At 41.5% G+C, this 22924-nt stretch overlaps 2 protein-coding genes and 1 long non-coding RNA gene across 3 annotated transcripts in view; 1 reads left to right on the top strand and 2 right to left on the bottom strand.

Annotated features, from left to right (window-relative positions):
- Positions 1 to 22924, top strand: part of LOC143377876 (uncharacterized) — a 475856-nt gene that overhangs the window by 52383 nt on the left and 400549 nt on the right. Inside the window, exon 3 of the mRNA XM_076829675.1 lies at positions 10736 to 10982. Within this exon, the coding sequence (XP_076685790.1) occupies positions 10736 to 10982 (247 nt within the window). The remainder of the gene's footprint in view (positions 1 to 10735; positions 10983 to 22924) is intronic.
- The window catches only part of LOC143377900 (uncharacterized), a 250616-nt gene that overhangs the window by 1256 nt on the left and 226436 nt on the right, over positions 1 to 22924 (bottom strand). The gene's annotated exons all lie outside the window — the stretch shown is intronic.
- LOC143377896 (voltage-dependent anion-selective channel-like) overlaps positions 17600 to 22924 on the bottom strand; it is a 53943-nt gene continuing 48618 nt past the window's right edge. Inside the window, exon 3 of the mRNA XM_076829713.1 lies at positions 17600 to 18163. Within this exon, the coding sequence (XP_076685828.1) occupies positions 17895 to 18163 (269 nt within the window). The 3' untranslated portion in view covers positions 17600 to 17894. The remainder of the gene's footprint in view (positions 18164 to 22924) is intronic.

Raw genomic sequence — 22924 nt, 5'->3', positions numbered from 1 at the left:
GTTTTGGTGACCACGTTCTTTCTCTTCGGTACTTTTCTTTCCCTACGTTTCTAACTTTCACTTTTCTAAATTCCCTTGCTATTTACAACTTCCTTCCTATTCTTTGTTCAATTCGTTTCCCGAGGCTTTCGTCTGGGCCTGGTGTTCGTTGAGAACTTGTGGTGACCAGGTCCGCGCGAGCCGAGCGAAGTCGCTTCTCGAGTAGCTTTCTCTTTTATCTTCATCTCAGTTTTTCTTCAGTTTTCTGTCTTTCTCTTTTTCTATTTCCTTCCTTCACCTTTTCTACCCCTGGTCAAGGGTACGGTCGGTGAAGAGAGTCAGTTCCTGCGTGAACACCCCGACGTCTACACGCGAATCATCCAGTAATATTGTCGTTTTTCTTTGATTAAAAAATAAATTGAGTGCTTGGTAAGTCGGAGTCGATATTATTTCACCTCATACCACCTCAAGTTTATTTCTTTATTCACCGTGATTCATTCAAGCTTCTCTGACGACAAAATAGTAATAGGGGAAATGCGGCAACAACGCGACACGACTCTCAACACGTATAGGCAACTATGTCTTTCCTACATTTATCGGCTAGTTTGGACTTCCACCGGTTCCGGTGGTACATGGCACGAATATACCATCAGCGCCGGTGACGGAGAATCCATGAAGCCTCATTCTGTCATTTCTCGAGTCTGTCACAGCACACGAGTCGTAAATTCATTATTATTTCAACGTACGGTGCTTATTATCATTCAAACGCACCAGACCACCCTGCACTGATGTCTACTGGAGGCAACTATACCCTCAAAAACTTCCTTCGTGCCGATTCCAGGACGAAAGTTGGTTGCAACGGTTTGTTTACTACATTGCGTATACGTACACGCTTTGCTAGCTTTTGTGAGCGTACGCACACACTTCAAGGCCCAGTGAGACGGCCCCCTTAAAGATATCCTTGAAACTTGAAATTATCCCCCAATTTTTAATATAGCGGTATAATCGCTGCCCATAATTGACGCAGGCAGTACTGTAATCGCATATTTGTGAATTTCATTGCCGCAACACATTTTGAATTCAAACAGAATATATTTCAGTAAGGTAATCTTTTATTTTGATGCTCCTGTATTGGAAGAGTTCAGATAAATATTTTTGCTCGAGCACTCTACAAATTTGTCATTGTTAATGGCAATATGCTGAAGTTTTGAATATCTGCCATTAATATTCTAGGAAACACCACAAACTGTATACTTTTGTCAATACAGCACCGAGAGAGAAGGAACTATTTATTTATTTATTAATAGGAATATCAATAATGACTTACTGCATGAAGATGTTTTCTACCCTGAAGAATTAATTCACTAAAAATGCCAAACTTCCTTAATTACATAGACTACAACGTACCCTCTTGTAAACATATATTTCACACTTTAAAGCAAATATAAACAATCAGAAATCGATATTTTTTCAAAGTGCCCAAACGTGTATACATAATTCCATCTGTAGCGATATCGATCTCGCTCTCTCGCAAGTTATCCGTTACTACCGATGCCTCCTATACATATACAGTGAGCCACGAAAGTATTTGAACGCTCGCTATTAAAACTGTAAACAATAAAAATATACATGTTAGACTTAAGTTCCAAAAGTAACGTTGTAATTAATATAAGACACAAGTATCGAGATTATATATACCAAATTCGAAATGAATCGGATAATATTTGTAGAAGTTATAGTAGCCATAATAGGGGCGTTCTGGACAAAGTGATGGCGAGGGGTACCGCGCCAAATGGCGAGGGGGTGATGCGGGGTAGGGGAACGCGACTCGTGACCGCGGGAGGGGATACCGCCGATGACTCATCACGCGTTGTCGGAGGCGCGAAAATTCAAAACAACTCGCCACACTTTTTTCGGCTCAAGGTCAGATCACCCCCGCGATAGTGGCGAACAAGTACTATTGCGGGATGAGAAGAAACAAGACTACCGCCAAGCTGAAATGTCACAGGGGCAAGGGGAATCGCCCGCTCGCTCCACCTTATCTCCTCCAAGAAGTCCTACTTTTCGGATCTCAGCGGCTGTCCATATCCGCGGATTGTTGCGATTGGTTTCGTTTGTGATCTTCGTCACGGGATGAACTGTGTTGGAGGGGATACGTTGACGCGAGCGGGCGATTCCCCTTGCCCCTGTGACATTTCAGCTTGGTGGTAGTCTTGTTTCTTCTCATGACGCAATAGTAGTAGTGAGAGAGAGGTACGATATGCATCTATCTCTCTTACTCTTCCTCTCCAGACAAAACACAGGGAGGTATTATGCGTAGAAGATTCAAATCGAAACCTGCATAGCCCACGCGCGAACATCTACCGAAAAACATATAGCTGTAATGTTGCAAGTATCACCCCAAGGTCAGATCACCCTCGCTCACTTTCGTGAATAATACGCAGTATGCAAGTCGAAACCTGCGTGACCATTGCGTTATCACCACGCCAAAAATATATTGTTATTATGATCGAAGGTACATTTCCGAGAATAATACGCGGTACAAAAATTCGTATTTACCCGCCACCCTATTTCGCTCCAAGGTCATATGGCGTCCGGGATAGCCGCGTCGCCGCCGCGCAGGCGCGATACCCGCGTACGATTCGCGTCGTTCGAATTCGGAGCGCGAGAGGGAGGTACGATATACCTCTATCCCTTTCCCTTTCCGTCTCCAGACAAAACACAGGCATTGTTATTATGCGTAGAAGATTCGAAAAACATGTAGCTCTAATGAGCGAAGGGGTACTTCCGAGAATAACGCACATATGCTATGTGAGTGTAAATATAGATGTATCGGCGTTGCATAGATCATGTGATTTATGGACACGCGACTACAGTTACATTGTAGGAGAATGTACATAGTAAGGAATGAATATCGAAAGAGCGCTAGTTTTGGGATAAGTGATATCTACCGCGGGTGGGAAAGGATCGTGTAAGGTATCAGACAATACGGGTATTCGTGTGAAAAAGTGATTCATTTATTGATAAAGCATATAGACATATTTGTACTATTGTGGCACATAGCGAGCATCGCGTATCATCGAACCCAAGCCTAAGACTAATAATTCACAATCTAACAAAGAGTGCGGTTCGTAGTATTCGCTTTCTCAAATAAGTTTTTCATGTGTGTGTATGACGCATGTCAGATTCCACAGTGCAAATAATTCCAAATTTTCTGAACGTTTTCCAATGCGCACACACAACCGCCATCATTGTAGAAAGCGCATCGCACAGTGTTCGCCGTAGGCATTGATTTCAGGTTAGGAACGACTGTGTCAGGCATGATTCCGAAATAATTATCATCAACGTCGTAGCCGTTGTCGTCCTCGTCAGTGTCGTCGTCGTTGGCGTTCTTCTTCTCGTACACCTTAGCGATATCTACGATGTTTTTGTGTGTTCGTAGGAGCAGTTGTAGTAGCCAATCCTTTTTTCTCTACTCCCTTCACGAACACCACGTCGACGGTTGCGAGCTCGCGGGAGATCATTTCTGGAAGCCTATGATACGGTACCCAACCATCGGACCAGTGAAGCCCGTGACGATGCGCTGTGAGCCAGGTCGCTTGAGCTTCTCGAACGACGACAGCCGAGCGTAAGAGTGTGGTGGTTCGAATAATCAATGGCAGATCGTTGTTTCTGTATCGCGATTATTCGCGAGAATCGCAATTTCCTTAGCGACGAATGTGTTACGTTCAGTCTTAAAGCCTTGTAAGTCGACCAGGACGGATAACATTATTAGACAATAGTAGTATGTAGTAGCAGCGACGATGTCAGAATAGCGACTGAAGTCATTGTGATCAACATCGTTCTAGTAGTTGCTGTTTGCATCACGTGATGTTTCGCACCACGTTCGTCAAAGGGCTATACTGGACTATACGGTCGTGTATGAGCAAACAATATGCTGTGGTATTAGCGGGTACGTTATCTCCACACTCGAAGTCGATTCACACGTCCACCGTTGCACTCTTCACCGACTCGTTCTGTCGAGAACAATCTATGATCGCGATAGGGGCGTAACGTAAGAATTCGTTCGTATTCAACAACGGTTCGTCGTAGCCATAGTACTGAGGGGCGAGAAGGATATTAATACCAAGGTCTATTTCACCACACTCCTTTTTATTCGCGTTATGGCGAGACTCAGTTTAACACTGATGCAACAATAATGGATTTCGGCGGAAAATTACACGACGCGTGACGTAGCCTCTACAGGCTGTTTCAAGAGAGACTGGGGTGAGCGGCACCTCAGGAGGGCTATTTATACAGCCCCCTCAGAGGGCCGCGTGCCCCAAGCGACGCTGAAAACGCGCGGCAAATTTTGGCGGGACAAGCGCGTCGGCACGCCGAAAATCCGTTACCTGGGCAAGTCCGGTTGCCAGAAACGCAGCGTTGGCCATCGCCCGACTCACCCAGCAACACGGGAAAAAGCCCGAGCCTCTGACGCATAGCGGTAAAATCGGCCGTTCTTCCAACGAACGAGTTAGCGTCGAAACCGCTACAGTACGAACGGGTAAATTTCGCGTACATATCGTACAGGAGCGCGTATTTAGATTTATCGAAATCCAGATGTAGGTCGTCGTACGGATACGCCTCGGAATTCAGAAACAATCGTACGTTTGTGAGTTTGCACGCGTCGAATCTGCTCGCGCTATTCTCGAGATTATGCTTCCGATCGGTTTGCATAGCGAATATCACGTATCGTGGTTTCTCGTGTTGTGTACCAGGAGATTAAACACTCGTTCCAAAAAACTTAAAACGATACTTTATTTAAAAGTGAAAACTCTTCCAGTACATGGAGTTTACGGAGAATATAATTTTAGCTTTGTAACTGCTAAGACGCTGTGTACTGTCTGAAGCTATGAATCCAACTGCCCTCAAGGGTCCTACAAGCAGGTAGCCCTTGCGGAAAAACCGAAAAGACACTTCGAGCCCCCCATCGACTCGCCTTGGGTTTGGGCAACGAAGTTCGAAGTCAGCCTCACGCTTTCTAATGGTTATTGAAGAAAGACAGGGTGAAGTGCTAGAGAGCGTGCTCTTTGACAAGAACCAAACGGATCTCCAACACTCGATCTGCGACGAGGCTTTCACGGTCCACGTATGCTTCGTAGTCGTTTGCACCAATGGATATTCGTACAGGTCCCACGATCGGAAACTCATCGCGATCGATCGATCACTTTCCAGGAGACGTAGCATCGACAATTTGTTCATCTCTTCTAACGCGACGTGGGGCATACGCCATTGTATCTTGTTGACCTTGAGTTTCGGTATTATAGCGGGGGTGATGGAGGCTGCGTACATCGCGTTCGTATCGAGTCGCGCGCGAATCAGGATCAACTCGTGTCGCGCGTTCATCACAATACGCCTGTAATCCTCGCAGAATCCCAGTAACGCGTACAGGGGCATATAGGAATTGAACGCCACGCTATTGAAAATGTCTTTGTCGTACGCGATGGTATGGTTCCAACCAGCGTTCATCAGCGCTTTGCTCCTGTCGGCGAACAACGACGCGTAATATTTCAGCGCGGTAGTGATTCCCGGATTTCTAAAACGATCGATCTCCACTCTGTCCAGTTCGTGGAACATGAACGCGACGCAGTTGTAGTCCAGAAAAACTCTCGCAGCGGCTTTCACGTCCTCGAAAGTCGTCGCGGCTGTCATCAAAGAGACGCGACCTTCGACGTACAGATAACTTTCGCACGGGAGCGTGTACAGATCTTGTTGCTGAATGGGTATTCTTATCTCATCGTTATTGTCGAACGTCCTGTTGGCGTACGGACTGTAAGCGTGCACATCGATCTTTGTGATACGATCGTCGAAAGTCGGCGTACTCGTCACGTCAAATATGGTAGACATCGTGTACGTATGTACGTAAGTAATATGTTAATATGTAACGATGCATCCTAGGGATAGTAGGAAACGCGCGTTTGGATGAGTCAACGGCTTTCCGCTTCTTCTGCTTCCTGTTCTCGTTCCGCTCCCCGTTTTTATCAGTACACCTGTTGTTGTTGGTGGTGGTGTTGTTGTTTCGCATTGACGATCATGCGGGACATCCGCCTCGCGTCGACCCTCCACGTCCCGGGGCCGCGAGTACGCGATATCGTGCTCTCGACAAGCGGCGTCCAGCGGATTTATACCTTCGTTGCCGCGAGCCAATCGCTTCAGCAAACGCGTCCCCGGTGCGCAGAACTGATAACCCGGAATGTGCAGCTCTATCGGTAAACGGTTTTTGATCCTGTTCACGAGACCCGATCCTGTCTTCGTTGACTTCTTCTTCTTCGATTTATACGTTACCGCAACCATACGTATGAAAATGCAGATACACGGGGCTGCAAGGACATTCGCAAGTCAACAGTGCTTCGATAGTGATCGATTCGACGAATATTACGATTCTGAGTCGCTCGACAGTCGCCGTGGGTGTAAATAGGTATCGTGTTACAGATTTTCGACGAGGAGGGGCCATGCGATTCGCCAAACAGCCGAACGCTATTCGCGTGACCGCGAACAGAACGTTGGAGGATGTGACGTGGGATGAGAGGCGATCGCGCCGACACGGTTCGTTGCTGCCGAACAGCGTGCGAGCCGTGATCTGCGGTTCGTCCGGATGCGGGAAAACAAACGTGCTTCTCAGCCTGCTGGAGAGTCCGAATGGTTTGCGCTTCGAGAACGTGTACGTGTACTCTAAATCGTTGCGACAACCAAAGTATCGGTATCTGGAGCGAAAGTTGTCGCGCGTCGGCGGACTCGGATACCGTCCCTACTCGGACACCGCCGAGATCGTCCCGCCTAGAGACACTCGACCCGATTCGATTTTCGTGTTCGACGACGTGGCCTGTGAGGAACAAACAGCGATCCGCGAATCCTTCTCCATGGGCAGACACGCGAGCGTGGATTGCTTTTATGTGTGCCAATCGTAAGGAAGTAGTCTAACTGTACTCCTAAGTATCTGACTGCCTGCTTGTGCGGGATGTTAACACTACCGTTGGTAACAGGGCTGAGTGTCTGGATTTGGAATTTATTGCTCCCAGCCCTTGCTTTACAGGAGAGAAATTCGAGAGGCTTTCTAAATAGAATCTGAGAGTGATTGCAGTGTGATCACAATCATACGGTAGAGTGCTAGCCCGGCCATTGACACCGTTCAGCAGACTCAGCCTGGCATCAGCGAGACATATGTCCAAATAAGTCTGCCCCGGCTTGAGAATAGAGGTCGATGGCGCGATGACTCTGAGTTTGAATCTGTTTTCATGCATTGTCTCCCAGCGACCCATGCACGCGCCTCGCTGATTATTTGCCCTGTCGTCCCACGCCTTGCTTCTGGTAATAAAATCGCCCGCGATAATGTAAAAGTTATTGAGACAGTGTAACTTAAGACTAGTAAATAAACTATTTAACTCTCTGATAAAAAGGTCGCGATTATCATTGTTGGCGTATTCGCTTACTATGAAAACAGTATTATTACCTCTCGTTGGGAGTTTTACTATTAAATATTCCAGGATTGCATTCCTTGTAGATGAAGAGAAATTACAAACCGTATACGGAATGTTTCGCTTGATCACGATTGCCGTGTCTGCACCCTGCATTGCGTTCGGCCTGTCATTTCTTATGATATTTCATAACCCTGGAGGGAGATTTTGTGGATAGCGTTCAGTTTAGTCTCTGATCGTAACACAATATCATGGTTGTGCTCCGCAATAAATTGGTTAAGATCCAATCGGCGGTGGGGGGGGGGGGGCTATAAAAGAATTAACGTTAATAGCTGCTATCTTAATGTGACTAGTGAAGACGGAACCTTCCATTATATCAATCCGTAAAAAGGGTATTAAAAATATAGTCGATCCGCTCTGTGTTCGCCGTTATCGGCGCATATCCAGGGTTTGGAATTGGATCTCAACCTGTGCAGCGAACTCGTTTTTTAATTCTTCAATCCAAGCAGGAGGCTTCGGGGGGGGGGGAGTGGCTGGTTACTGGACAGCTCCGTGTTGGTACCTGAGTATGATGGTATCATGGGCGCTCTTGTCGCCGGACTTGGTCTTAGCAGGTTGGAGTTGTAGGGGTGTTGTTGAGGACGCCTTCCTGAAAGCGTCTGTACAAAAGAGATATTCGCTCTGATAGCAGGATAGATCTTGCTTACCCTCTGGGTTATATCACGTAGATGCAGACCAGGGTGTTGAGCTCTCTTTTTTGCTTCATTGCAAACTTTATAAAGGGGCAGGCTTGTACGAGGCTCGGTGACCAGGCGAGCCACAGTGGGCGCACTTAAAGGCCTCCCTCCCATCTTGTAGAATGATAGCACACGCATCTCGCTATGCGATTGGGTGCACTTGACGCATCTATATTGCAGGTGGAAATTCTTGCTAGCATGCTCAGGCCTTTGGCATTTCTTACATTGGAATAGGGGCTGTCTTCTAAGATGCCCCCATTTCACCTGTTAGTACGCTATAGCTTTAACTTTGAACAGCTCCGACGTCTAGCTCTCCGCCGAAAGCTATATTAGGTGGTGGAATTTCTCAGACTGCTTTTTGTCAAATGAGAACCTGGATATATTTAAAATTTCGGTATTGGGAATCCGAAGATCCAGAATCTCGTTCATGATGTACTCGAGATCAAAATTTCCTTTTATCCCCTTAAGGAGGATGGATTTTTACCTACTTCCCTTCGGCGTATAAGTAAAAAACTGGATGCCTAGCTCGGGAAGCTTTGCAACCAAAAGTTGATGGTGCTCCAGGGCACTAATGGTTATGGTATGACTCCCAGTGTCAGTCCCTTTAACCGTAATTTTTTACTTAGGAATATTTAGCGAATTGGCTTGGGAATCGGTTGTCTTCATCGCTGGGGGCATCGTTTGCACCACACGCAGGTAGGTTTGGAGATCTGCAGGTCTTCTTGGGAGTTTTCCAGCCATCCGCCGGTAGAGAAGAGCATTGGGGGTGTTCTCGTCATGACCACTGGCTACTCTAGGCGCTGATGCTTTGGCCGCACGGGCCACTTCTAGGTTAGGGAATATATTGCTGGTTGTTTTCTTGGCAGCGTTTTCTTTAAGAAAGCTCTTAAAAACTTGTCGAGCTGGAGCGAATGTAGTTTCGGCGTTCTCGCCTCTCTTAATCTTTTAAATGACTCCCTAGGGGCCTTACCACTCTTTATTGATTCGAGAGAGATGCCAGGATTTCCGCCATGTGGGGATGCCATTGGACCCGGCATCGTTGGGGCATTCCCTAAGGAAGGAAAAACACTGATGAATATGCGGTACACAAAACAACTTAGTGAAGCCGCACAATTGCTGTCGTTCGCACTTGCATATAATTTCGCTACTGTCACAAGCAGAGACCACTTACAATTAGACGAAAACTATAGGAGAGCCTGCGGGCAGGCGACGTCACGGCTCGTGTCTCACGCGAGACTCCCCGTTCGCAACTACCCAACACACTTCGTTGTAAACGCATGTAATTTCTAGTTATATAACTAGTGGTAATTGTTTATAAGAAGTGCACAGTGACGCGAAATATTCTACAAAATATCATCATTCAACCTTTAGATTCATTCTTCAAAATTTCACATTCGTCTTAAGACAGACGTCCTCATTACGCATTTATAAATAAGAAAAAAGTCACAACTTGGAATATAATAACAGGTTTTTGGATGTAGCAAATTTTCTGACGTTTGAAAGACGACAAATGTCGACTAATTAATCATAGTTGTAAATTTGTTGTTAATTAACCAATCATAATAATTGTAGGCCTAACATTGAATATTCGTTGGCAAACTGTCGCAACTTTTTGTTAATTAACCAACCATAATAATTGTAGGCCCACCATTGAATATTCGTTGGCAAACTGTCGCAACTTTTTGTTAATTAACCAGCCATAATAATTGTATGCCCAACATTGAATATTCGTTGGCAAACTGTCGTAACTTTTTTACCGTAGGCCGTAGGCCCTATGATGGGAATTTGTAGGCAAAAACACTAACTATATCCCCACTAATTCCCAACTGTTGGCTACTGTTGGCCAACCAAAGATGCTACTAGGGGTTGAAATCCCGTTTCGTTAAAAATAGTCCGATTTAAATTATTTTCTTTTTAATTAATCGGGAGAATGCCAGGAATCTATTGATATCGCTTTCATATTGGTACGATGAAAAATAAACAAATTCAGATTCTGTAGAATCAATGACTCATGGCCGAGCAACGGCGACCGCGCGCGGGTCGGGCCGCAAAGCCTCTCACTGGTTATTCGACCTTCTAGTATAAAGATACAATGAAAGTTGAATCGTTACTTGAAACGCAAGGTGAAAGGCCTTCGAATAAACGAAGTGTCTTTCGCTGTCGGAGGAATTTCCATCGAATAATCAGCTTCATCTCTGGCGCTTTGAATAAAAACATTTATCTTATTCGATCTTCGAATAACGGTAAAAAATGAAGTCTCTTTATTTGAAATGTTATTTCAATCACTTTTTATCTAGATAATGCCTGTTTCTGCTGCTAGGTAAGCCCTACCGATGAGGCCACTAGCAGGACCAGGCCGAAACGCAACATTCCTTTTCGCCCCTTCCATCCTACCTACCAAACATTTTTCAAACCCCGCCAAACATCCAACTTATAACCACTTTACCATTTAGTTCTTCTGCCCCCTGGAATTACGCTCGTCCCAATTTCAAACCTAGTGTAGCTTCTAGCAATCGTACAAAACTTAAATCGCGACTCACAACATATTTCCTTCGTGAACGACAGGTTTCTGCAAGCAGAGGCTGGCCCATGGGGTCACCTATCACCCTCGCCGAGAAGTCCCACTAGAACCCCCGCTATTAGCCCAGGGGCGGCATCGAGCTCATCCCACTTGAGCCCAGGGGCGAGCCCAGGTGGTCCCAGTCCAACCAGTCCAGCCGGACCAGCTGGTTCCACGTCTGGGTCACGTGGACCCGGACCGAGGCAGTATCGTGGAAGGACCAGTAGCATGCCAGCAGTTCCACGACACAAGGTGAGTCACTATTCGTGTGCATCCTTTTTGTACGAGCATTTTGTTGCGCAAGGTGCCGGGGTTCCGGATTCTCACTGAGAATCTCGTAAAGTTTCTTGGTCGTTCTTCGCTGTTGTCTGACGGGCTCCGATGAATCGTGTAAGGATGCCGGGATGGATATACTCGATTGGAAACCGGGGGTAGTAGGATTTTTGGCCGGTTAAAGAGATAGGACTCACCGTAGGATTGAACAAGGTTTATTCTGTCCCGATCTGGGTTACAGTGACAATAGGACTGTCGCGTGTGAGCCTCGCATAGATTCTGATCCGTCATCACTCGTACATCGTTCTGATATTCTAATTGGGGTGCAGCGGGGACCATGGGGGCCTCTGTCTTTGGCCCGTTTTTTATGTTTCGTCATGTGCTGACGGTTCTCGCTGCGCATCCGAAATCACTTACGCGATTGTGGCAATCAAAATGTGCACGGGGCCGTTACGCCCGGATGTCGGTTGGGTCACAACAATTCGAAAGAATATTGCCATCAATCAATCGAATTAGTAACATTACTCGAGTTCCAAGGTAAAAAAAGTAGCCAGTACAAGTTTGGAGTTCATTAGGGAAATGTTATGTGAGGGATCAAAGCTATTCTTTGGTGTTATTAAGTGAAAATTCGAAGTTCTTCTGAGGGTGTATAGATATAGATACCAAATAATAGAGCGCTTGGTGGAAGGAGTTACGACATACGTGTAGGAAAAACAGTACTTACAATTAGTGACAGGTCTGTGGCTGCCAGGTGCCATACTTATCGTTATTCCCAGAAAACTCGGGCTCTGGAGTTTCTTCTATTTGATCATGCACATTTATAAATCTCACTATTGCTCAACCTACCTGTAATTGATTAGAAGTCTCAATATAAGCTTGTAGTCCTTGAAAATATTCTTGAACGGTTGCAGTCAAGGTGCTGGGACTACCGATGCACATGTGTTTACTATTCCCCTTATATGTTCATATAAATACGATCTTAAAACATGGGTCAGGCTGATACAATGATCTTAAGAAGGGACCTTCGAGCTAATGACCTCTTAAAGAATCTTCTTCTAGTTTTATGACACCCCGATCGTTGTTCGGAGACAGAACAAATTTCGTGCCTTTCGAATGTGCTTCGAATTTAGAAGTTTTCCGACCCATAAACGAGTGAACTTGAAATGATCAGCCAAAGGAAATACCAACTCTTGAGAGCGAAAAAGTCACGTCTGTGTCGTAAACCACAGCGAATGTTACAAACCTTAACAGCTTCTGTTGCTTAGTTAATTCCCTAATCATCAAAGATGCCTCACGTTTTGTAGTAAAAGCTGTACGTCGGGGAGTATTGGCAACGAGGCTAGCGTTTACCAGATCTGGCATTTGCTCAACAAAAACTGGCCCTACGGAGTTAATTTGCTCCAGTGACGTTTCATCGCCACACTAGTTTGTAAAATCGTAAGATTTTGTACGCGGTAGAAGTTTTAGACGGGGGAAGAAGTAGATGACAGTTTCACATGATGGGAACGGCAATTGACACAATGTCGATAGTAAATGCGACAGGAAATGCGAAGCTGATAAATTCTGCACTTGAAAAGATTGGTGACTTAAGCAACGACTGCCTCTTGGCTTAAAAGTGCTATTTGATGCGAATAGCAGCAGTACGTGACGTTTAAAGATTTTCCTTAACGTCGGACTTATGATTGGTATTATTAGATGTCGTAGGAATTTTGTAATCTTCACATTTTATTGTTACGTATTATTACATAATTCTAGAATAATATTTTGGAAAAAATTCTTAGGATTTTTGAGATATTATATGTGCATTAGGGTGCCTCTTATTTTCGACTTTTGAATTGTCTTCGGGGCACCCTCCAGAATAGTTCCTTTGAGCTCGGTCTGATAAGGGGAAAAGGTGCTCCTGGGCCCTTAAACAATTAAACATTATTTAACAGTTCCCAAAGTCAATTTTATATAATATCCTCCAAATTATTGATCAAATAAAAAAATAAGTCTAACAAAAGTTGTAGATCCGGACAAGGAGCATCTTTCATGTTCTATTACTTTTTCTCGTACGACAAACGGTTTTCGCAAAAAGTCGGAAAAACTAAAAAAAAAAAATTTCTCAAATTTTAAAAGTTTAAATGCTTCTCGAACACTTTTTATTTATGAAGGCGTACAAAGTAATGGAAATTTTATTTTCGAGGACTATTTTTTAAACATTTAGGGAGGGGGCATATACCGAAATATGCGAAAAAGATAAAAAATTTGTTTTTCCTTATTTTCAGTGTTTGATGTCATGAATGTTTCCTGAAAATTTGGGACCGAAAGTCGCATAAATATCGAAGATATAGACTCAAACATCGTTTTTTAGACTACTCATATTGAAAATTCGGTTAAAAAATATTACGTAAGACGCTACTTGACTCCTTCTCCCCCTTGTAAGAAAACGTAAGAACTTCGCAAACCCCACCCCCCAAAAGTCTAGCATAATTTAAAGCTTTAAGGACGACCACATACCCTCAGTAAAATACTGTAAAATGGTACACCATGTACATACTCTGTAACGAATCCTCTGTGTTCTCCAATATTGAAAATTCACTACAGGGTTGAACCATCCCCTTTAAACTCGCAAATTTTCATCTGTCCTCCTAAAAAACTCGGTCGAAACTACTTCTTCGTTCACAATGGAGCTACACGCTTGAAACAAAATCGATAACGTTCTGGTTTCGTTAATTTCCGGTTCCATTGGCATTGACGCTCGAAAATATCGAGTGCGTAATATGCTTTAAGAATGTGCATTGGCGTTCTAAAAGTGTTTCCATTAGAACGAAGAGTGCAGTCGATTATTGTCATTTTTATATTCTAAAAAGAAGCAAGGGCCAGTGTAAAGGAATAAATATAATATACGTAAAGTAGGTAATAAAGTAGCATAAAGTAAAATGGTGCAAAATATTCAAAACACAAATTAATCCTCAACTCTATTATATAATATGATAATAACACAGCAGAAAATTTAGTGAAATTAAATAAAAAAAAAAACTACGCGGGTGTTAGTTTAAGCTATATGAAAAGTGTTTAGCCAATTTAGTCATTTCTTTATACAAATGTTATAAGGAAAGAATACGTTAATGTGATAATTGCTTGTATCTGTTTAAAGTTATAATTATCATATTCGATTTTCTTCGTGTATCGCATTGTTTTTCCTTTGTATCTAAAATACTTGGGTCAATTTCAGTCAAGAAATTGGAAGAGATTATTAGCCTGATGGTGATATAAACTTTATTTTACAGGTACTCTTTGCAAATTGTAAATCATCTCGGTTGGTTAAGTTTTCGGCAAATCCTGAAGTGTAATCATTGTTAGTATCATTCGAGGAAGTAAAATAATCTCAGTTTAAAACAAAAATAAAAGTAGAAAGATGAGTATAAGCTTATTGCAAAATTTCTGAAGAAACTACCAACCAAAAATGTTCGAGTGCTGAAAATACATTCAGAGACAGAGAACTGGACATTGCATTAAAAATATTTTTCAGTCGCGAATATCAACCAAATACTCCTGTCATACGCCTGAAATAAAATATGTATTAAAGAATATCGTTGAACCAGTGACCAATTAATTTCCTTAAAATTAAAAATGTACGTTCGTCTTCAACAGCACATTACGCACTCCTCGATCGAAAGCAAGTCTTTCGAAACTCCGTTTCAGATCACATAGATCCGTTATAGGTACATATCAAAGCTGTTCGAGAACTCGAATATTCGAGTAGCTTGAAGTTCGGACCGAGCCGAGACTCGGTTTCCGAGTTGAGCCGAGTACCCGTAAAAACCGAGTAGCTCGGAGGAACCGAGAAACTCGAAATTTTTCTAGCAGCTCGAATATACTTGGAGCAGATGGAAATTTTCGAGCAGACCGACTGTGTCGAGTATAGTGCCTCTACGAGCTATAGTGACTTAGGTGTGAGGTCACTCAGTGGGGTCCTAACCGATATCCTGCTGGCTATGGGCCGTTAGACGTGGCCTCCTACTACCTCTTGCAGGACTGTGCTTAGGGATGGCCAGGACAAAACCGGGGCCCTAAAGATTAAGTAATATAATTTCGATTTTAATAAAATAAAAAAGAAATTGAAGAAATTAATTATCAATATTAAAAGACATCAATTAAGCTTTGCTATGGCAATTAAAATTTGTCTCGTTGTCAGCACATATTAAATAAAAATCCATTGTAGTAAGGTATATGTACTGCATTAGAACAGTTGTAATTTAATTATTTTATATTAACAACTTATTTTAAATTAAAATCACTGCATGTCTTGAAGTAATGTTGGAGACTTTACCCTTTAGGACCCCACTTTTGTCCTGGTCTTCCCTAAACACAGTCCTGCAAGAGGTAGTAGGGGGTACGTTTGGCGGCCCGTACCCAGCAGGGTATCGGTTAAGACCCCACTGAGTGACCTCACACCTAAGTCACTATAGCTCGTAGAGGCACTATAGCTTGAAGCTTGAACATTTCGGGCAATACGAATGTTTCGAATATTTTAGGTTACGAAGAAAAAAGTAAGAAGAAAAGAAAGATAACACAAAGAGAAGTGTATGAATACGTTCATAAATACACAAAAAAAAAATGAAAAAAGAAAGAAAGATTTGAAGTTAGTACTTATTTTCAAAAGTTACAGAATATTTCCATGTATAGCTTACATTTTAATTATTCACATTAGTTATTGAGAACCATTATTTACATTCCCGTAGATAAACGTAACCTAAAATATTCGAAACATTCGTATTGCCTGAAACGTTCAAGTTCCAAGTATATTCGAGCCGCTCGAAAAAATTCAAGCTTCTCGATTCTTTCGGGCTGCCCGGTTCTTTCGAGCTACTCGGTTTTATCGAGCCGCTCGGTTCTTTCGAGCCACTCGGTTTTTACGGGTACTCGGCTCGGCTCGGCTCGAAAAACCGAGCCTGGCTCGGCTCGCTTTTTCCGAGTACTCGAACAGCCTTAGTACTAGAGCTGATCAAGTACCCGGAAAAAGCAAGCCGAGCCTGGCTCGGCTTGAAAAACCAAGCCGAGCCAGGTACCCGAAAGAACCGAGCGGCTCGGACAGAACCAAGTACTTGAATTTTTTTCAAGCGGCTCGAAAGAAACCGAGCGGATTGGATGGAACCGAGCGGATTGAATTTTTCCAAGCGGCCCGAAAGAAACCGGGCGGATTGGATGGAACCGAGCGGATTGAATTTTTCCAAGCGGCCCGAAAGAAACCGGGCGGCTTGGAAAGTAAGCGGGCGGGCCCTAAGAAACCGGGTGGCTTGGAAAGAAACGAACGGTCCGAATGAAGGTCGAGCGGACCGCTCGTTTCTTTCCAAGCCACCCGGTTTCTTTCGGGCCGCTTGGAAAAATTCAATCCTCTTCGTTCTATCCAATCCGCCCGGTTTCTTTCGGGCCGCTTGGAAAAATTCAATCCGCTCGGTTCCATCCAATCCGCCCGGTTTCTTTCGGGCCGCTTGAAAAAATTCAATCCGCTCGGTTCCATCCAATCCGCTCGGTTTCTTTCGGGCCGCTTGAAAAAAATTCAAGTACTTGGTTCTGTCCGAGCCGCTCGGTTCTTTCGGGTACCCGGCTCGGCTTGGAAACCGAGTCCCGGATTGGTTCGGATTTCAAGCTACCCGAATATTCAAGTACTCGTACAGCTCTACTTAGTACATATTGCGTTGCGACGTGCGTGCATATAAGTTGTAGTAGAAAAACCATTGGGAACCCTTTCAGCGGTAAAGTCTTTAATCCTTCGAATATTTTAGTGCTCTATTACGCAATTTAAAAGTCATGTACAAGATGTTCCCGTAAGTCTGTTACAAAAAAAATTATGGAGATATCACCATAATGTTCTTACTGTACTTTCATTCTACAAAAAAAGAAAAAAGTTTGCAAAGAGTCTAGGCAAAATTAAATTTTAAGACTCTTAACCTTCTGTATCAAATTTAGGAATCCCGATATCTCTCGTTAATGACATGCAACTTCAACGATTCACGAGCATAAATATTTAAAATTCAGATTTAGAATAATAATAGAACACAAGCAGTTTTATGGTAATTCGTGAGCAGTAAAATACAGTCCTGTTACCAAACTGCTTTAAGTTCAGGTCAGCTTCAAACACTTTCGATAAGGAGTCGAAACACAGTGTTAATTTTAAACTTTGACTCGCAAGGATTTCCAAGAATGCATCCTCATTCGCTTCTGCTGGGAAAGTTTCGTCCACCTCGCTCCGCACTTTGAACATATGCTGACACTAATGATAATTTAAACTTCTATGTTGTCTATGAAATGTTCATGGAAGTAGTATCAACAGATAGGCGAGGTTTCTCCGATAAAAATGTGTCAATTTGCAATTATACGTATTTCGAATCTCGTCGGAATTCCGTAAGCCAATTAGGTACCCGCGCATATACTTAATTAATTAAATATACTCGGACTCTTCGTCAGAAGGCTCTCGTCAATCCATTGATAATATTTTCACGAAAATAGAGAATAGTAAGTAAAACAAAGTAAAAATTCCGAGTTACCGGCAATACTGTCGATGCTTTCCAGTTTCCAGAAAGTATCTACGTGGAAACACGCCAAAACCGTGCGCAGAATAGAAATACCTAGGCGTAAAAGCACGCCTACGCCACATAGTGTTAACGTAATTTTAGAGAGATATCTTGTCATTTAAAAGATTCTCATAGCCCCACAGTTGCCGGGGCTCACAGTAGTTTTAGAGAAACATAAAGAATGGTCAAGGGGGGTACTGATTTACTATAAATAATGACAGTTTAATATCAACGATCACAATATAGACGCGAAACAAAGGCGCTCTAAAATCATATAGACAAAGAGCGTTTTTCGAAAAGGACACTGGGACGACGAACGTCCCGTAGCAGTTCACCCTTGAATTTCAAGGCCCAAACCAACTTTGTGGCCACCTCTCGTTACATTCGCACAGTCGATGTTGAACGATAGCGACAGCGTGACGCTCTCGTCGAGCTTTTGCTGCAAGCTCATGCCCAGCTGAAGATCACTGTTGAATTTGCAACGGAAGACCGACTGTTCGTCGATCTTGTATCTGGCCCCAGCACCCAGAGTCCAGTCATGAACACCACCACCATTTCTGGCTAGGACGTAGTTGACAGCGGCATCCCAGTCGGGGGTCACTTGAACATACGAAGGAGAACTTTGTTACTTCGTCGTTTCTTCTAAATTTTGCGTCACAAGCTTTCGCTTATGGGTGTGATTTTTTAAGCTTCCTTGACACGTCCAGGACGGCAGGACCCGGTGAGTTACCGCAAGCAAAATGTTCATAGTGACAAAACAAACCAAGACAATGTAAAAAGAGTATGTTTCAGTTTTATTTTATTAAATGAATATGTGGTGTATAGTTCACCAACATCAGGATACGATTTCATAATCATTATTCCAACAAAATATAGAGAGAAGTGTTGTGGGGGTAGGTATGGCGCAATATTTAGAATTTTTTTTAAATTAAATAGAAAATTAATGTACAAATGCAATACAGTTTTCAAACATATATCTGTGATTAAACATATTTTGAATATGTTTCATAAATATACAAAACGAATTGACGTACTCGTGAAAACTCTGTGCTATGACGCCAAAACATCTGCACCTGCATAATACTTCTCGGAAATATTTTTGTTCGGTTGAAGAATCATTGTGAAACACATATTTTCTAGTTATGTATTATCGAATACTGTTTTGAAAATAATCATCTATTTTCGTCAAATGATTAATATCTACATACTATCGAAAAATAGAAGTACCTAGGTACCTACAACACCGGAGGAAAAGAAATTGGATAAAGAAAGAAAGTCGGGAACAGCAACATAAAATAGTGAGATTGACCCACCGGTGGGTCACTGCATATATTTTACCATTTTCTGTTTATATATATATATATATATATATATATATATATATATTATTTATATATATATATTATATATATATATTATTTATATATATATATTATATATATATATTATTTATATATATATATATATATATATTATATATATATATATATATATTCGAAAAAATAAGTGTTAACGACAAATCGAACCCCTTGGTCGTTTGGAGGCGTTCGGGAAAATACGTCCTGAGCGTGTTACTTACATATTTGGTAATAATAATAATAACAATTTGCGTAAAAAGGATGCGGATTTGTTGTGATATGGCAGATTGTCACGATAATACGATTCGATATTACAATATTTTTAGTTTCTAAGTTAAAATTTGAAGGAGCCTGCAGGGATAGTTGAAAGAAAGGTGAATAATGAGAAAAAAAAACAGTTTGGTAGGAATTTTGCGAAAATTTTATTCTATTACCTTTTTTAAAATTTTATGTTATTATGTATTTTAAAATTCTCTGGTATTAGTTATACAAAACTCTATATTGTTATTTCTTCTAAAAGTTAATATTATTATTATTATTATATGCAGTGCAGAGAATAGAGGGAGAGAATTCCATAGAATTAACCAGTGTCATCAATATGACAAGTAAAATATAACAAATCTTAATATGAATTTATTTTTGCACAAGGAAATCAAGGAATAACCTATTTTCTGGTGGTAGCACCTTTTTTTATATCATCGGACCTAGACCTAACTCAGACCCAGTACAACTAATAAAAAAAGTTAGTAATACAACAATTATCAAAAGGTTAATCCTATGAAAATTAATGTTCCGGAACGATGGTTAGAGAAACGTCGCATCATGCGTAAGCAATGTACTGTCATCAAAATAGATTGCAGCTACGCTTCAATTTCCATATTCGAGCTTATCGTTAGACACTCACAAGTATTGGCATTTCATGTAAAGTTAAACGTCCCAAAATGAACGGCAAACGTGAAGAGATGGGTGTTGTCATTGGATAACAAAATAGAAGTTATCGACAGTTTGTAGGAATATCAATAACGATCTAATATATAATAACAACAAAATTACAATACAAGAATTTAACCAAGTATGATATAGAAAATCCTGATAATTTTATTTCCAGTACAATCTTGTAAGATCCTCCGAGCTCTCAGAACCCTAATTATTGCAGTTAAACTCATTAGAAGGTTTACTTTATTTTTTAGAAGACACTAGTTGTGCCTTCACAGAAAATTGTTCCTTATACCTATAGCCGCCGAGGAAATTAAGTGATTATGTACAACTAACTAAAATAATATGCAGGGTGTTTCAGAGAAAGCATCGCAAACATTTATAATGGTTGGTTTAATTGGAATTCGAACATCGTTAATTATGATACATTGCATTTCCTAAAATGCTTCTCCTGGCAGTGAGTGAACGTATATGAACGTAGACAAATATGTGGATATTTCAGATACTGTATAAATATAGAGCATTTAAGAAATGAGTTATATATTAATTATTCGTGAAAATCAGCATTCGTTTTTTCAATACGCTGTTATTCAGCGAATTTAATAGACAAATTTTATTTTTTTTTGTTCCAAATAATCCAAAATTGAGTTAGGAGGTACACCGTTTACCCTCCGTAAAAAAACCGTCAGTTCAGAGCCACCTCGTGACATATAACTATATATATTTTCTAAATTTTATAATTGTTTTTAATACTTTACAACATGCTAAAAGTAGGTGCCAAACCACAATTTAATAGGATGATTAGTTTCTCTACAATTTGCATCAGAAGTTTAGCTACTTTTTCGGGGCCTCATAGTAGTCCAGCGTTGCCCCGTTGAGTTGTCCAAAACTCGCGTGGCAGGGGGCGCTCGAAACCAATGAAGGTTGGGGAAAACTCTAGTAGTGTGCGTATAGGCTCGTACCCGTAGGCTTATATAACTGGGACTCTTGGAGCCCCAGTGTTCTACATTTTAGGAATTGGGAAAATAAAAAGGAATTGACTAATGATTAAACAATAATATTATATAATTGGACGGAATAGACTTGAACAGTCCCACTTACACCTCTGATTAACAAAAAGTTTCTTATACAACTATTTTTATTCAGCTTCAATCCTCTGCTTATTTGTTTATTTGTATTATGTTCGTTTAGTTCAAATCTAGAAACTCTATTTTAACCCACTTCCAACTATCTAATAGACTTGAAACTTTGCAGCCATACGTAGTTTGGATGACAATACAAAATTCTGAAGGAAAAGAAACCCCCCAGGGTTTTAAAAAATTACCCAGTCATAAAAAATTATAACTCATAACCACAAATCCAAACGACTTGAAATCAGCCTATAACCACAAATCAACTCAATTTAATCGACATGAAATCAGCAACTTTATTGGTTTCGAGCGCCACCTTCCACGCGAGCATTGGAAAACGCGATGGATGCTGGTGCTCTCGGACCGCCCATCGGGGCAACGCTGTAGTAGTCTAACCCCTGAAGTGGGTACTCTAGTATAACTGCCCGTTTTTCAACGCCACCTTCGGGAATTTATTTAACAAAAACTATAAGTTTATACTATCTGGTGTTTTGCCTGCATATTAAGGTGTGTTTGAAGTAATACTCATAATTTTTTTATCTAGTTTATTGCACATATACATATATGTATATTGTTGCAGTAACATTGCAATGCAACCTGCAAGCAACCTGCAACATTGTAATGTGCAGCAACGGTTCTGCAACGTTCGTGCAACAAAGTGTGTTGTAGAGGTAGATATAGTCGGTGACACAAACTTCTTAAAAAAAATTCTTTTCCGATGGGAATTGGTGTGGGAACTGTTCTAGTCATCCAAAATGGAGAAACTAAGATTTATTATGTTTGTCGCTATCGTCAGAACCACGGGCAAGTCTCTATATTGTATAAAATTAATTATACAGACCGAAAACAGCTAAATTTATCAGCAAAAATCGAAAATTTTTGCAAACTGTTGTCGCTCTGCAAATTTTTATTGCTAGGAGGCCTCTGTGGTTCCAACCAATATCAGAGGTTTCACGGGAAATAGCACATGTCTTACACATCCGGTAATTTTTTCAAGTCGATCCAAACCTCTCTTTTTTTTACAATCACTGCAACACGGCAAAAAAAAACACCTACATATCAGATGACTATAGCGCCGTCATACAGGGTGTCGCACCTAAGACTGGACAGCGCGATATCTCCTAAAGTATTGGAGATACAAAATTTAAAAAAATATGCAATTGAATGGTTCGAGAGGGCCAATTTATTAGCCGAGACGATTTTTTTTTATTATTATTTTAAAAGATACGATGGTCAAGTTCGGTTTTTCAAATGGAACTATTTTTTTTTTTAAGACCTACCTTTTTGAAGATAGTGCGTTCCAAGACAAATTCAATAAGCTTTAATGTATACATTTTATTTCCACTGGTTTTTAAGATAGCGCTTGCAAAATTACTGATTTTCACTGGAAGAAAACCCTTTGGAATAGGAACTGGCGCCACGGGTGGCATTGCCTGTTGAAACTGATACCTACCTGCCAAAGGTCTACGACAGGGTTCGCAGGCCCAAAAGCTGGACAATTCTTTTCCGTCAGAAATGCTACTTACAGTGACTCGCATTAATATTCGGACACTTTTTAAAATCGCATAATTTTTTTTAAAATTGGTCCAAACAACTTGAGTTTTTTTGAGAAGCTGGAAGGATTAGTTTGCTAACTGACGCATTTCGTCGTTTTGAAAAAATATGTATTTGGTTGGAATAGCGAAAAGAATAGTAAAGGTCGATTTTTAAACTTTTTTTTGTGAGCTTGTAATGAAATTTAAAAAAAAACCGTTTGTAATGAAAATTAAAAAAAAAACCGTTTGTAGATTGCAGTAAGTTGTATACGTGCCTAAAATTTCATCAAAAGCGGTTAACGTTGCTCCGAGCTACAAACGTTTAAAGATCGCAGAATAAGGTCGAGAATCGCTGATTTCGGGAATTTTCGCGATTCTCGACCTTATTCTGCGATCTTTAAA

This window comes from Andrena cerasifolii, chromosome 16 (assembly GCF_050908995.1).
Source record: "Andrena cerasifolii isolate SP2316 chromosome 16, iyAndCera1_principal, whole genome shotgun sequence".
In the NCBI taxonomy this organism is placed as follows: domain Eukaryota; kingdom Metazoa; phylum Arthropoda; class Insecta; order Hymenoptera; family Andrenidae; genus Andrena; species Andrena cerasifolii.
The sequence above is the reverse complement of the archived record's forward strand: the minus strand, read 5'-3'. Positions and strand labels throughout refer to the sequence as shown.